We start from the raw sequence: 15,455 nt of genomic DNA, 5'->3' as shown, positions 1-15,455 counted from the left end.
CTGTAAAAATCTAATCTGTATATTTAAAGTCATTTTCATTTTTCTAAGCATTGACCTACTTTATAGTGCTTGCCATCATGCATCTAGCATTTCATACTAGAAATGATAAATGGCCAGAAAGTATGTACAATTGTTGTATAACACTATCATATTCTGTTGTAACTACTAAAATTCAAATTCTCATTATGCTTTACATATCAATTGAATTATGCCAGTCTTTTAAGTTTTAAATTAATTTTCTTAAAGGAAAAATCTATCCATTTTGTATAGCTCAGGGGGTTAGAAAATCATAAGTAATTCTACCTATAAATAACTTAGTCTGCATTTGAAATTTAAATTTGCAATCCTAATTACTATTCCAACCATTTTCACAGATTACAGAAGAGAATTCCCTTCCTTATTTCTAAAAAAATATCATGTTAAAAACTATCTTCCTTTAGAATGGACTTCAGTTAATATTTAGCTGTCTGAGCAATATTCTGATTTCTGATATAACATATTTTCTGCTCTTTGCTGAAATGAGAATATTCCAGTGTTTTCAGTATCTGTGAATATGCTTCCAAGATATCCTGCTATCACATGGATAACTCCTTCCATTTGCTTCACTGATAATAGGGTTATAACTAAAGTATCCATAGTTCGATTTGTATATTTTTCTTTCTTTTACCTATTGATTCAGAGATAGAAATCAATGCACCATATTCAGTGTAGGGAAAAATCTTAAGTTTTGTTTTCTGAGGAGTGGGGAATTCTCCGGTCAGTATAATTTAATAATTGTGCCAAAACTTAGAAGATGAAATAGAGTGCATGTTCATTAAACTAATGGATGACTATCTGGTGGCTGTTAAAGGAGCAAATATAATACTTTGCAGGGAAATTCATAAGGGTAGAAAATCAATTCTTTATATACAAGATGGATTTCAAAGAAATAAATACAAATTGTCCAGGTAATAACTGAATAGACATAAACTATGTCACAATTTTTGGGGAAATCATACATATTTACTATCTGGAAGGGACTTTAGAAATTTTCTACTTCAGTAAAGTAGTTAGCGTTCAGGTGAGTATGTTGAGGCTCAGAGATGTAGCAAGTATCTCAAGTTAAAGTCTAAATTGTGTCACATTATAGCTTCATGGCCATAGATAAGTCATTTAATCATTCTAGAATGCACATTGCTCATTAACTTAAGGTGGTGAGAATGGATTTATTCCATATTTATAATATTGAGATATCAGGATTACAAAAAGGTTTAGGAAGCAAAGTTAAATAATTGCCCTTATCAGTGTAGCCTTAGGTATTTTTATACATATATATAATGCACTGGTTGGAATTTCTATGGAATGCTTAATGGTTTAGAACATGGTGCTAAAATTCATGGCTCAGAGGTTCCAACCTTATAATCATGACATTTAGTTAGCTATGATGGGCTTCTAGAAAATGTACCCTACTGTTACCCACTTTTCTTCCTATTGAATACTGTTAGTCATCGGTAGGTCTAAGAAGAGAGTGAAAAACAAATAGAAAGTCTAGATTACACAATACATCTTATTACTACCATTAAAAGACTAATGATGTTTCAAATCCTATTAGAAAAAGGCTAATCAATGGCCCAACTTTGCATTGATGACGAAAGACTCTATACCACATTAATAAAATTAAAAATTAAAATATGTAAAATATATATTGATCCATTTATATATTTGAGTACATAAGAATAAATATTTAGCTATTAAACAAGTTTGGCTCGTGGCCTACAATAAACAGTTTGCTAGAGGCTACTGATTGTATTTATCCATCTCCCCAAGGACAAAGCTAAAAAATTATCAAATCATTTTTACTGAAAATTATATGAAAAATAAAGATATTTTTAGCAACTATCAAATTCAGGCAAGAGTAATTTGCAATTAATTTTTAATGTGAGAATATGCATTATAAGGAAGAAAATTTTGCCAGTCATCAGATCAACATCATCACCATCATTATCATATCATTCTGTTAATCTATACAGTACTTATGTGCCAAGAACTATTAATGCTAATATAAATATAGTGTGTGTGTGTGCACACGTGTATTCCTCACTAAAACCTCATGAAATGGAGAGTACAGAGAAGCTAAGAAGCTAGTAAGCAACAGGAACAAGATTAAAACCCAGTCAGTGTAATTTCACAATATATACTCTTTATCACTTCGTTAATACATGAAACTGTACCATAGGAACAATGTTTTTGCAAAGCAAACTTCTGTTTTAAAGATAAAGAAAGCTAAAGCTAGTCAAGACTGAGTCAGTCTTTTGGTCTGATTGGAAGGAGATGATATGTGAGTGAAGGAGGGCAGAGTGATCCACCGAAGTTCTTGGCTCTGTCCTAGAACTACCCTTAATAGAACTAAAGCTTTGTATAACACTGGGTTTGGGGAAGGAGGAGTTAAAGAAACAACTCTGATATATATGGATTTTTACTCACAGTTAATTTAATCTAAACTGAATTTAAAAGCTAATAATATAGCTTCTTTTAAAGCCAGCTTATTGACACCTACTACTGATAAAAAATAGTGTTCCAGATTTCCATCAAATGATATTCACGGAGTTCAAATATTTACGGTAGATACCTCTGAAAAAGGTAGTGAAGACTTTCAGATAGGTGTGTCTGATTTGTTTCAAATACAAAGCTTTAATTATTTAGTAGGATTAAAGTAAGTTAATCCTACTGTGATAGTATTTGACTCTTTGGTTGTATGGGAATGGGCCAGGCCCCCCCAAAATAAGTCTTTATCTGTTATTTCTCTGTCAATTTGCTTCAAAATATAAAATACATAATAAATTGACATGCCCTAAAACAAAAAGAATAACCTACAACCACAAGTCTAAACAAATGTTCTAGTTTATTTTTCTCAAAAGGAATAACCATGATAATCAATGTGTCCGTCATACACCAGTAAACAATATTGCTCTATTTTGGATGTTCCCTGAAATATAGTTATTAGGAGTCAGAAGAAATGATTACACTATCGAATTGATCTCTTGCCCTAGAAGAGAACTATATTTCTCATATTGTTAAAAATGAAACAATTTACCCTGTATATTTTTGAGTTTATTTTCTAATGTAAAAACAAAGTGATGGTTCCCAATATGATCTCATGATGAAAAAAACCCTCATGTTCATAATATATTATTAAATACTATAAAATACAAAAAGTTCTAGAAATTTTAGGTATTATTAATTACCATTCTTATGTAACTACAGAAAATGTATTAAAAGAAACACATAATATCATGCAATTAAAATGAATTGTACCCAGCTATGAGAATAAAGGAGTAGGGAAATGTTCTATTTCTATACAGGGAGAATACTGGGAGGAATCACTGAATATATTAATTACCTCTTATAATCAGATACTGTGATTGACAGATTAAAAAAACAGGGAAGTGGGGGAAGGTGTGAGCCTTCAAATATTCAATTTTATTTACTTACAATCAAGCCACTGTTTGCTTGCCTTTTTTCTCTGCCATGTATCCTTTTGTAGAAAATTCCGCCTGGATTAAACTGAGTACTCCAAATAATCATATCTCTCTGATAATATACATCCATCCCTGTTATCCTTGAATTATGTTCAAAATGAGAAATTTGTTGATGATCGCCACTGTAGTTGAATGGATATATAAAACCCAGGATATCAGTGTCATTAGCAATGTAGAGAACTTGATCTTCAGAGCCTGGAGATTATTATAATAAAATACAAAAATAAAATAAAATTCAACTAATGTAAAAGCAACGAATGTACTTTTAAATTAACTTGAATTGTTATTCTTAACACAGTTTCTTGCTCAATAAAAATAAACCGGCTTCATACCATCTTTTCCTCTTCATGACATTTCTAAAACACACTTAACTAAACATTTCTAAGAGTTATTAATGGAGGTTTTCTTAGGTCAAAGCTTACCTTATGGCTAGAAATTAGGTATTTGTAGTAGATATCCTTTTTATGAAAAGGGATTTCTATTTGGTAAGTCACAATACCTTATGTTTTAATGCTTTGGATGTGAATATTCAAATACCATGTTATATACTCACTAAGCCTCAGACATTCCTGAGCATTTAGTTTATGCACCTGAGTGATCATTACCTTAGGCTAAGAAATAAAAATTACAAGATGAAGAGTCTTCTTCTTCCAATATTCATATATGTCAAATGTTCTTTTATTTTTATTTTATAAAAATCAGTGTTTATTATATTAACATGCCATAATCTCAATATTTTCTAGAATCTTGCTAACTGGAACCATGTAGCCTGAAATTTTGACACCTACAATACAATACTGATGTAATCTGCATACTGAGACAAGTAAAACCCTAAAGACAATCCTGAAAATAGTAACTAAAATATTAATGAAACCGTAAAGAAAGACTGAATTGCATATATAATATCTGCAAATTAAAAAAAAAATAATACACGAGTTGTAGTTCAGCTCTATAGGCTCAATAGCTCTCACTTAGTAAATGGTTACTATGTGATAGGAGATGTATTAAGTCCTTGACAATTTATCTCCTCTTACAACAACCATGGAAAGTAAGGATTAGGCCTCCCATTTTACAGATGAGGAACTGAGGCTCAGAGAGTTTAACTTCCCCGAGGCCACACAATCAGGTGCAATGCTGGGATTCAAATACAAGTCTGTCTAATTCCATAGCCCATTCTTGCTTGATTCACTATATCATGTTGCTTTCCTCTTGTAATAACTGTCTTATTAACATTGTTAATCATGCCCTGTAGCTAACAATATTTAAATTACAATATTATTTAGTAAAAACATAAAAGCATTAAAAGCCATATCTAAGAAGCCCCAAATATATATCTGTAATTTAATTTTTTAAAAATGATATTCATAAGTAGAGGAGGTCTGAATTTGAAGACATAATTTTATTTTAAAACCTTTAAGTTCTTACTCAAAATTCCATTCTCCTTATAATGCTAACATTTAATTTAACTCGTTATTTTTATCCTAGTGGTATAATGTTTCCTCAAGTACACTGAGAGCAGGCCATAAAGAAAGATACTTCATATTCTATCACATTGACTTTTAAATTTTACCTCCTGGTAAATTGTTTCAAACACAAAAGTGATTTTAATAGTAGCCAGGTATTTGACAGCCATGTTTATAAACCTTCCCAGATTATATTAAGAATGATAATAAATAAATTGGACAATTTAACCAGTATTAAAAAGAGATTTATTTTATATTTTCAGGCATTAAGCCATTGCGAAAATGCAATATGAAACATTTTTTTCCCATAAAATGTTTACAGCAAATTATAATAACATTTAAAATAATGGTTATATATCCTTACCTTTTGCTATGCAGGTGTTATTTCTTTCTTGAAAATTCTGGTCGCACACACATTTATAGGATCCTTCCATGTTTACACATTGGTGGGAACATGTGCCAAACACCAAACATTCATTAAGGTCTAGAAAAGAAGAGCTCAAAATAGCACCATCATAACCCCAATTAGTACTGTCATTCTTTCCACTTTTCAAAAAAGACATGTATTTTGTGTCCTTCAACTTATTATTCCTATTTCTTTCATTTTCTTTTCAAACTGTTAAGTCTGTGACTTTCTATGTAATATTTTCCGGCCATAACAATTTTTTCACAAGTTTCACTATAATGACTCATCAATTGTTTGTGCATTGCTTGTTAATCCACTTAACACGTTGAAATATCCATTTCAAACTTCCCTAGTATTTTCATTCACTCAAATAAAGGTTGAGTTTTCTGATTACCTGCCGCCATACCTTTGCACATATCATATGATATTCCTGTGTCCTGTAATGCTCTTGCTTTTTACACAGAAAATTTCTACTCATCTCTCAAGATTCACCTGAAGTGAAGCCTTCCTTGGTCTTCACCAATATACAGTAATGGTTATCTATCTCCTAGATTCTCCACTTTTTGCTCTCTTGGAATTTCTATCTTATGCCACACATATGAAATATAGTTCATATGGTATTTCATGTATGTGGTCACATATTCATATCCCCTACTTGACTGTCAGTCCCTTGGGATCATAAATTAGTATTTATTCATTTTTTTATTGTCAACATTTTGCACAATTCCTGGCAAAGAATGAAGATATGGATACACCTCTAACACACTTCTGGCTTCATGTATACAAAGTGGCTATGTAACAAGAAGGGCCAAGTGAACAAACAACAACAAAATCTTGAATGCCTACATAAAAATAAATATATATAAATCATAAGTAATAAATAAATCTTAGGCAATATTCTATGGCTTAGCACATGCCTCAAATTTTAAAGTTTTAAGCAGGGCCAGGATTGAGGTCAGGTGATTCTGGTGAATTACCTACCTCCTCTACTTCTGCTTTCAATCAGCATAAATTCCTCTGCCCCCTTTATCACTTATAGTTGCCCTAATTACATAATAAATCTGTGAGATTAATCCTCCTCTTGAATTAGAGGAATTTAAGGATAAGCACAGCAATAGTAATTTTCTCTTGTTAGCACTCAACAGTGTTCCAAAGCCTCAGTGGTAGAGATGAGGACTTTCCCAGTAACATTTGTAAGTGACAGTGCCAAGGCTTAAACTCAGGCTTCTTGATTCTATTGTCTCTACTATGATACTTTGCCCAAAGTGAACTTACGTACTCTCAGGAGTGCAATTCTGCGTTTAATTGAAGTGTAGGCTAAAGAGACAAAACTGAATTTACTTGTTGACAAATGCTATACCAGGGATAAGTAAAATACATGGTATCAGCTCTCAGCTATCAAAAAAGTATTTCTCGAAAGAAGAAATAATCTAGTCGAGAAATAATTCACTTTTTTATTAAAATAGAGAAACTTAAGTTGTCAGTTTTCAGTTTTCCACGTTAATGAAGAAATAAAATGGCATGAATGATCTAAACAAGTATATAACTCAAAATGTTCATATATATGATGTCATTACAATTATTTCCCCTTTGGATGAGTATAATTAATTTCAATAATTCCATTTTGATTGACACAAAATAAAAATCGCTTTTATTTACCCAAGAATAACACAAGGAGACAATCAAGAAGAGAGCTTGTAGGTGAAAGCATTTTACGAGTTGAATTTGCCCTGGATAAGCCAGACTTGGATAATTTAGGTTTGGCTCTAACCACAATAATATCAATATTAATGGAGAAACTGGCAGAAAGTGCATATAGGTCTTTATTTCATGGCTCTGTAGTTAAAGACCTGGTGTAAATTATATTTACATATAACTTACTATGAGATTCTGGCTCCCTTACATGCTCAGTTTTTAAATGATCACAAGTAAGCTGACAGAGATTTATTTAAATCCTGTCTTTGAATTTTAGGAGACACTCTTGATAATATAAAGCACTGTTTAAGACGTGGTGTTAGGACAAAAGCCCACAATTCTCTAAAAGTGAATTACCTATTGCAGTATTGCAAATGCCACAACTCAAGAGAAGTGTGGGATCATAAACATGTTCTTTCGTGAAGGCCTCTAATTCTCCAACAGTTTCTGAACCAGCAATTTCGTTATTTGCATTTCAAAACACAATTGTAACAATACAATAGAAATTCCTGCAGGTCTGAATCTACTATACGAAAGGCTTTGTAAGCCTCAGCAACGGTTAGCTTAGCAGTGCAAACTGTCTCTTGACCCCAGGGACTTTTACTCTCATAAGTAAAAGGGTATCCCGTAGATATGCACCATTCTGATGAAAATCAGTCCCCTGTCATCTCACAATTTAGCAGCTTTGGGAGTCTTTTCTAACCTAAATATTTAAGAGCAAGCTGTTGAGGAAATGTACTATACCTTCACACTGTCTGTTTTTCATGTTTCTCTGAAATCCAGGCTTACAGCGACAGAAAACAGATGTTTTTATTTGATTACAATATGCATCATCTCCACATGGATTCACATTATCTTCACAGGTATATTCAGCGGGAGCTAGGATTTAAAAATATGATCAAAACTGATATAATTCTAATTCCTGAGTGGGAGTTTACTATTTTTCTTAATTTAAAATTACATTTATTATTCCATAGATAACTCTTTTTGAATTTATAAGGTTATGGTCTTCTCCCCATATAAGTCCTCATTTATTATAAAGGTATAGAAGCAGATAAAAACCAAAATCAATTACATTAGGGATAGTTTAGACCAAGCTGCCAACAGCTGATATTTACAGCTGTGATTGAGCTATACTACTTTCCAAAAGGAATTCGAGAACCAATGGCTCTAATGACAGTCTATCTTTACCATGATACAATGTACAAGAGTCACATTCTTCTCTAAGAACCAAAACACTCCCTAGAAGCTACCTAGAGATGTAGGCATCTCTTGCTAACTTAAACTTAGTATTCAGGAACTCAGTCAAGGGTACTACCATGTTACTCAAGCAAGAGGTTAAATTATCAGTTCCTAAACACATACAGGGAGCAGCATTTGAGTTGTAATATGCTCCAGTGGACATGGACTGCAATACAAGTTAGGACAGACTATGTGTTATTTGTAGTTTCCAGCATGGTAGTTGCAACTTCATTGCTTTATCTCCAATTCAGGAAAATATTTTAGAGTGCAAATAAAAGAGAGGGACATTATTATAGGGGTAACATTGAATTAGCTCTATTTTACTTAAATCTAATTACATGAGAAATATGAAAACCTTAATTATCAGAAATATAATGTTAATTCCCACTGATTCTTGACTATTTTGTAATTAATTAAAATACACCAGTGGAATTATATACACCACGATTGAGATATACATGGCCATATCCTGGTGGATACTGCTTCAACATCCAGTGAGGAACAACTTATGTATAAATGAGAACAAAATAAAAGACTCAAGAACTGGAACTATTTTGTGACTTTTACAAGCAATATGAATTTAAGGTCGTAAGTTTAATTAGTTTTCCCAATATGGAAAAATCAGATATCAAACATTAAACACAAAATTATTCACAATCAAGGTCTCATAACTTAAGTATCATAGCACTCTAACTGAATAAAATAATGATGTCGTCTTTGAGAATGACTCAGCAATGGATTAAGATTTTAAAACATTAAACAAATTATTAAGACCTTTACCATCATTCAAATGAATATCACTGTAAAATTCAGAAACTATTATATTTATATTTTATAAATAAAATATTAAGGAATATAGATTTCTTTGCTGATATCAAGGTCTGTATTTGGATAAAGTTTCAGCTTTAACAAATATACTCATATTTGTTATGTTATCAAATACTCATATTTGATATTGTAAAATCAACCTTTCCTACCTCATACTTTAAATTAATTAAAATGATATTCTAAGGTTACTTTGGCAAAGGCCTAAAGACAAGAGCAATCTTTTTTGGAAGAGCAATCTTTTCTCACAGCAGTAAAGAAAATTTTAGTCATGTTGAAGCAGAAATTGAACTTGTGTGTTGCTGCATTTTAACAGGAAACAAACTCACTTATTCTGCAGGCTTGTTCGTCTGAACCATCTCCACAGTCATCAAGCTGATCGCACTGGAGGTCCATAGGGATACATTTTTTATTACTGCAAGCAAACTCATCTTTTTTACAAGGTCTTGCTTTATATGTAAGCTTACCTATAGAGTTATTTAAAAAATGATCAGCACTTCACAGAATCAAAACAAATTTACTGAGTCTATAACAGGTTCAAGATTTTGCTAAACACTATGAAAAACATAGATCCATAATCCTTTATTTGAAGCTCTTGGGGCTAAATGAAAAAAACATTCTGAAATTTTTGATTCTTAGAAAAATAACACTGTATTTACCCTATAATAAATAACACTATATTTCCACAGGAAAATTTCTGAATATTCACCCTAAGTGAGATTTTTTTTTTAAAAAGTAATATAAACTACCTCAGACCAGTTCAAGTCAGGGTCTGTCACCAAATGGTTTTGCTGCATATTTTAGTAAAGCTTTTGGTTTTTTGAGTTTTAATTTCTGAATTGTGAAAAAGGGACTGTGTACGCATACATACAATCTATATAAACACTTTTCCCCCAAGAAGTTGTTTAACAGAATATTTTAAACCACTATATTGTTTCTCTCATGCAGTACTTTCTAGAATAAAGTACCTATAACCAATGGAGATTTACAGACCTGGAGGGAGCGGATAAAGTTGCACAGCTCTACTATGCAAATCAAATGTTAGTGGATTATCTTCATACACTGTATGAAGAATATTAAAATATTTTTTTAAATTTTTTAAGCCCTAAAATCATTGTATTATCTGTAGCTGTCACTGAATCAATTATTTCACATTAAAAAGATTTACCACCACAGGGATCTTCATCTGAGTTGTCCCCACAGTCATCAACCCCATTGCACATTTGCTCAGGCTGCAGGCATATTCTGTTATTTCTGCATCTGTGCGGTCTTGTGGGTGGGCAAAGAAATTTTTCTGAAAAAAAAAGAAAAAACAAAGCAGCTCCTTTGGGTACACTGACTTATGAAGAACCATCCTTCTTTTGTCTTCCTTTTATTTTCTTCCTTTTCAAATCCATAATCTAGCTTTTCTGAATATCTTTTGTTGTGGGAAGTGCTTACATGTAGATACTAGAAAAATGTGTGATAATAGAAGGTATGATCCTAGTTATTTATATTAACAACAGAAAAGAGTGCATAGCTGAAATGTTGAATGAAGTAAGAAAAAAAGCCAAACGTCATGGTTTTATTTCCAAATGCTTTATCTTAGCTGACTTCCCTTAGTGTACCAAATTAATTTATGCCTATGGTTTATACAACATGGCAGGACACAGCTATCTGAAAGAGCAATTTCACACAGAATAGAGCTTGAGCAAGCATACGTTATGGATCCAAAATTGAAAATAGGTCATTCAGCAAAAAAAAAAAAAAAAAAAATCCCAACAACACTATAACTGTGTTTCTTACTCTCTGTCTCCATAAACAAATGGGCCGATATGTATTTAAGGCAAATAAGGTGATCTTACTTATTCATTTTTAATGTGTGTGTGTGTGTGTGTGTGTGTGTGTATGAGACTTAAATAAACAATTAAAGCCAGGGAATTTTACACTTGTCCTTTCCATCACTATCGAATCTGAAGACTTCTACCCCTAAAGTAGGAAACATCTCTAATGTCTTCCCAATCTCATATGTGGAATACTGCACGGTGCTATCATTGGTCCCCTGATGTTCTCACTCTTGAATTCTCTGCTTAGATATTCTCATGCATTCTCATGGATTTACTTGACACTATATTCTGAAGACTTTCAATTTGCTATCTAATTCTAGCATCTCATAGTTAATTATAGGACGTTCCCTTGGGAATTTAAAATTCAACAAGTTCAAAGCTCAATTCTTCATCATCTTCCCTTGACCTCCTTCTCCTCAAACAAGCTCTGTCTTATTTCCATAGTTCAGTTTGTGGCACATAATAGCCATAAGTTTGGGATTATTCTAAATGCATCCTCTCACTATGCTTCAACTCTTATTAGTCAACAAGTGCAGTTGGTATTGTCCCAAATTTGCCTTCTTATCTCCATGCATACCAGTTACAACTCCAACAGCTCAGCTATTTATTATTTCTTACAGAGATGACTGTCATAGAATCCTTAATGTCTCAGTTTCATTGCCCAACCTAAAATCCTCCCAAAGCCACCAGAACAGCAATCTGATCATTTCTTCCATAGCTATTCATCACTTCCAGAATAAAATTTAAGATACTTTACATGGCATAATAGACTTATCATTATCTTGTCCATGCCACTCCTACAGACTCATCCCTTGTCACTCTTTATTAGCTCCTTAATATGCCATATTCCTTCTTGCCACCTTCCTTATTTTAATTAAAATCTGTTTTTCACTCTAAGCAGAGTTCCTCCTCTTCAGGTTTTTTGGAATGTCTCTTAAATTGCTCAAACCTCATGTTATCTCATATTTGAAGACATAATAATTTCCTACTATGGCTTCCAGAACTTTGTTACTATATATTCATATTCTATTTTTTTAAAATAAACTAAAAACAAAAACTGTTATTTTGAGGACCAGGCATTTGGTTGTATTTTTTTTCTTATCTCTATTTTCTCATTAACCTTATAAACATCACCCCCTCCCCAATTCACTGAAGACTGTAGCACCATCCCTCACAGCTATTTCTCTCCATCTAAATTATTCCAGCATCCTAGGTGACATCAACATCCATACGAGCAAACTAGCCAATAACTGCACCACTTAACTTCCTGATTTTCTCATACCCAATGTCCTTTTACTCTAATCCACCTAGGCCACCCATTCTTCTAGAAGGCTGTGGACATGGGTGGATTTCAACAAAATTATCTTCTTAATTCAGCCAATGACAGTTCCTGCTACCCGCAGATAAGAAACACTGACACAGCCGGATTTGCTATTTCCTCCAATTGCTTCATTTACAAAGCCACTAATTTTAAAAGTCTGAACAAAAATTCTGACAACAATTTCCAGTTAGCCAACTTTTTAATTCAACCAGTCTCATTAAAGATGCTTTTTCAGTTTTACCTGAAACTTTAGTCCATTGATACGTCTAACTCTTCCTTATTTACCATTGCCTTTTTCTCTTTACTTCCATTTCTGTTGACATTAGATTCCACATTCCATTTTTAATTTACTTATTTGATATTTATTGATAACCTTTATATGTTGGAAATTCTTCTAAGTACTTTTAGAAAATCACTTGTGTCCAAATAATCTGGATTCTCTGGCCCTTTTGCTTTTTTCATCTTAATTATCAGAATCCCAAACTTAGATGAATGAAACCATCTGCTATCCCAGTGTCTGCATCTGGGAAGCCCAGGAATGTTGCAGATGACCATACTGCAAGACCAATTGATATCACAAATATGAATATTTATCAATGCCAGGTAGGCCCTGAACACTACTTGGAAATCATTCATTTATATCTATATATTTATATCTATCTATAACTAATGTCACTCTTACTCTTTGCAGTAATGATTCAAATCTGCATTCCTTTTGAATCTCCCTACCACACCAACCTTTCACATTCTTTATATGAACACGCTTCCTTACTATACATAAGAAAGTGGAAATTAAAAGATTAAAAAAATGTTATTATATCATTAAATATGTGTACATCCACCTGCATCTGCATATAGTCTATCAACTCATTTCAAGGGGTCACTACCCTTATCTAAAACTGATTTTTTCACTTGCTCTGAAGCTTAATTTCCCCTGCTTCTTCAGGAACTATCCCATCTTTCTTGAAACATTTTATTACCTTCATATTTCTCTTGTTATACTTCCTTGTTCTTTTTGCTTATCCTTTTGTTATCACTCACCTGAGTCTCTGCTGGCTGTTCATATTTATCTAGATGTTGGTGGCCCTCAATACGCTATCCTAATCCCCCCCTTTTATGTTTACTCCCTCCCAGGCTAAATCTTACAAATTCCATAGTATTTACTACTACATTTTATGCTGACTCTCAAATTTATATTTCTAGACCAGCTCTTTAAGCTCTAGAATATCTAGCACCTACTTGAAATCAGTACTTGAATGTCTCCTCAGATGCATCTCAAGCCAGACTTCTAATCTTTACTTGCAAAACTGTTCCTTTTCCTGTGTTCCCCATCTATTCAAATGTGCAAGCGAAAACAGCCTACAAATTATACTGGGCAACTTCCTGTCTCTTGCCTCCTATAACTACTCCATTATTTAATCCAATTCATTTTGCTTTTTAAATCACATTCAAACTGTGTATACTTTGCCATCATGGTCTGTCATTATCTTAATCCAAGCTACCCGCATAGCTTGCCTTGAGCTCTGCAACTGTCTTAACTATTCTTGCCTACTTCTATCCAGTATTTGTGAAATATAAATATGACTATGTGCCTCCTCTATTTTAAATTCTATAGTACTTTTAATTGCTTTCAGGCTAAATCTAAAAATCCCTATCTAGACTCACAAGTTTCCATGTATCTCTCCTGTCTCTTCAGTTTCATCCATTATCTATCTTGCTCTGTATTCTCCAAGCACACATGTCTTTCAGCTTCTCTAGTAAACTATGGTTCGCTCTACCTCAGGGCCTTTCTACATCTTGTTTCCTTTGCCTAAAATGTTGTGTCATCCACTCTCACTCCATCCCTTTCACCTACCTGGCAGCTATAAATTTCTCAGACTCAAACTCAAATGTTACTTCTTATAATCCAAGATTGAGTAAAATCCTTCTGTTCTATATTTTTATAACTTATTATACTTTTTCTTCATTGCATGTATCATAGTTTATAACTATATATTTTTGTGATCATTAATATCCCTCTTCCACTAGACTCTCAGCTCTGTGAAGTCTGGGTCCATATCTGTTTCTCTCCTCATTATATCACCACAAATAATCACAGTCTCTAGCTTAACAAATATTTATTAAATGAATGAATGATACTTTTCCCCACACTGTTCTCTATGCCTATGGTGACTTTTAGCCTAGATCTTTCAAAACTGTAGCTTTCTGAATTCCCCTTCAGGCAGAGTTCATCTTATCCCTCTCTGCCTTGTCTTTACTTAATTCTACTATTGCTTAAAATATAACTTATGGAAATTATTATTTTCCAACCAGAATAAGATCTCCTTGTCAAAGAGAACCATGTTCTGTTCAGGTTTTTTTTAATCCCAATTACTTAGCACAGTCTCCAGAACATCATAGCTTGACTCAGTGTTGATACTGATGACTGAGGGGAACGCAAAAATATTCACAGAATTAAGCTGGATGTATTTTACAAGTTTTCCAGCAGCTATGCAGCATGTCCCTGAGAATCACTTCCTGGCCCTTGAAGTGGTTCTGGGGAGGGGGGTGACTCTGGAGCCCCACGTGGTTAATTAGTTTCCAAACATTTCCTATTACACTCAATAGTTTTGTGTTGAAGTGGAATAGAGAATAGAAGGAAAAAACATAGTTTATAAAAATAGTAGGTTTTGGCTTGATACTGGTAAACTCATATTTTTTCAACTATTATGATTCAGAAACAATACTATCTCTGGTCATTCTCTAGAGTTCACTTTGTAAGATTATGTAGAAGAACTGAAATTGAAATTTAGTTATATCACTTATCAGTTGTACCTACAGAGATCAATTCTCTAACTACTGTCTTTTTCAAATTTTAAAACATGTTTAAAATAAAGCTGACTCCTTGTTTCAGATTTTTTTCTGTAACATCTGTAGTCAATATCATCATCTATCAAAATAATTAGTTTAATTTGATATACCAAATAGAACATAGAATTTAAGAACATACACTCATGCTATGCTTTCTTTAATTCACCTGATGTGCTATTTAGTTATACCCAAAGTAGTAGTATTTTTCTTTAAATTAAAAGTTAAATTACCTTTTTTGCTGAGATTAGCAAAAGAATGAGATGAAGAAAAAAAGTGTTTACCAAATACAGGAAATCATTTAATTTGGTG

General features: G+C 32.8%; 1 protein-coding gene across 1 annotated transcript in view; it reads right to left on the bottom strand.

Annotated features, from left to right (window-relative positions):
* The window catches only part of LRP1B (LDL receptor related protein 1B), a gene marked incomplete at its 3' end in the record, with an annotated part of 1,802,496 nt that overhangs the window by 128,071 nt on the left and 1,658,970 nt on the right, over positions 1-15,455 (bottom strand). Inside the window, exons 73-77 of the mRNA XM_082657914.1 lie at positions 10,318-10,443; positions 9,479-9,616; positions 7,827-7,961; positions 5,346-5,465; positions 3,472-3,713 (exon numbers count right to left, since the gene is read on the bottom strand). Of these exons, the coding sequence (XP_082514040.1) occupies positions 3,472-3,713; positions 5,346-5,465; positions 7,827-7,961; positions 9,479-9,616; positions 10,318-10,443 (761 nt within the window). The remainder of the gene's footprint in view (positions 1-3,471; positions 3,714-5,345; positions 5,466-7,826; positions 7,962-9,478; positions 9,617-10,317; positions 10,444-15,455) is intronic.

Source organism: Grampus griseus (genome assembly GCF_964374135.1).
Source record: "Grampus griseus genome assembly, chromosome: 7".
Classification (NCBI taxonomy): Eukaryota; Metazoa; Chordata; class Mammalia; order Artiodactyla; family Delphinidae; genus Grampus; species Grampus griseus.
This window is presented reverse-complemented; position numbering and strand designations above follow the sequence as displayed.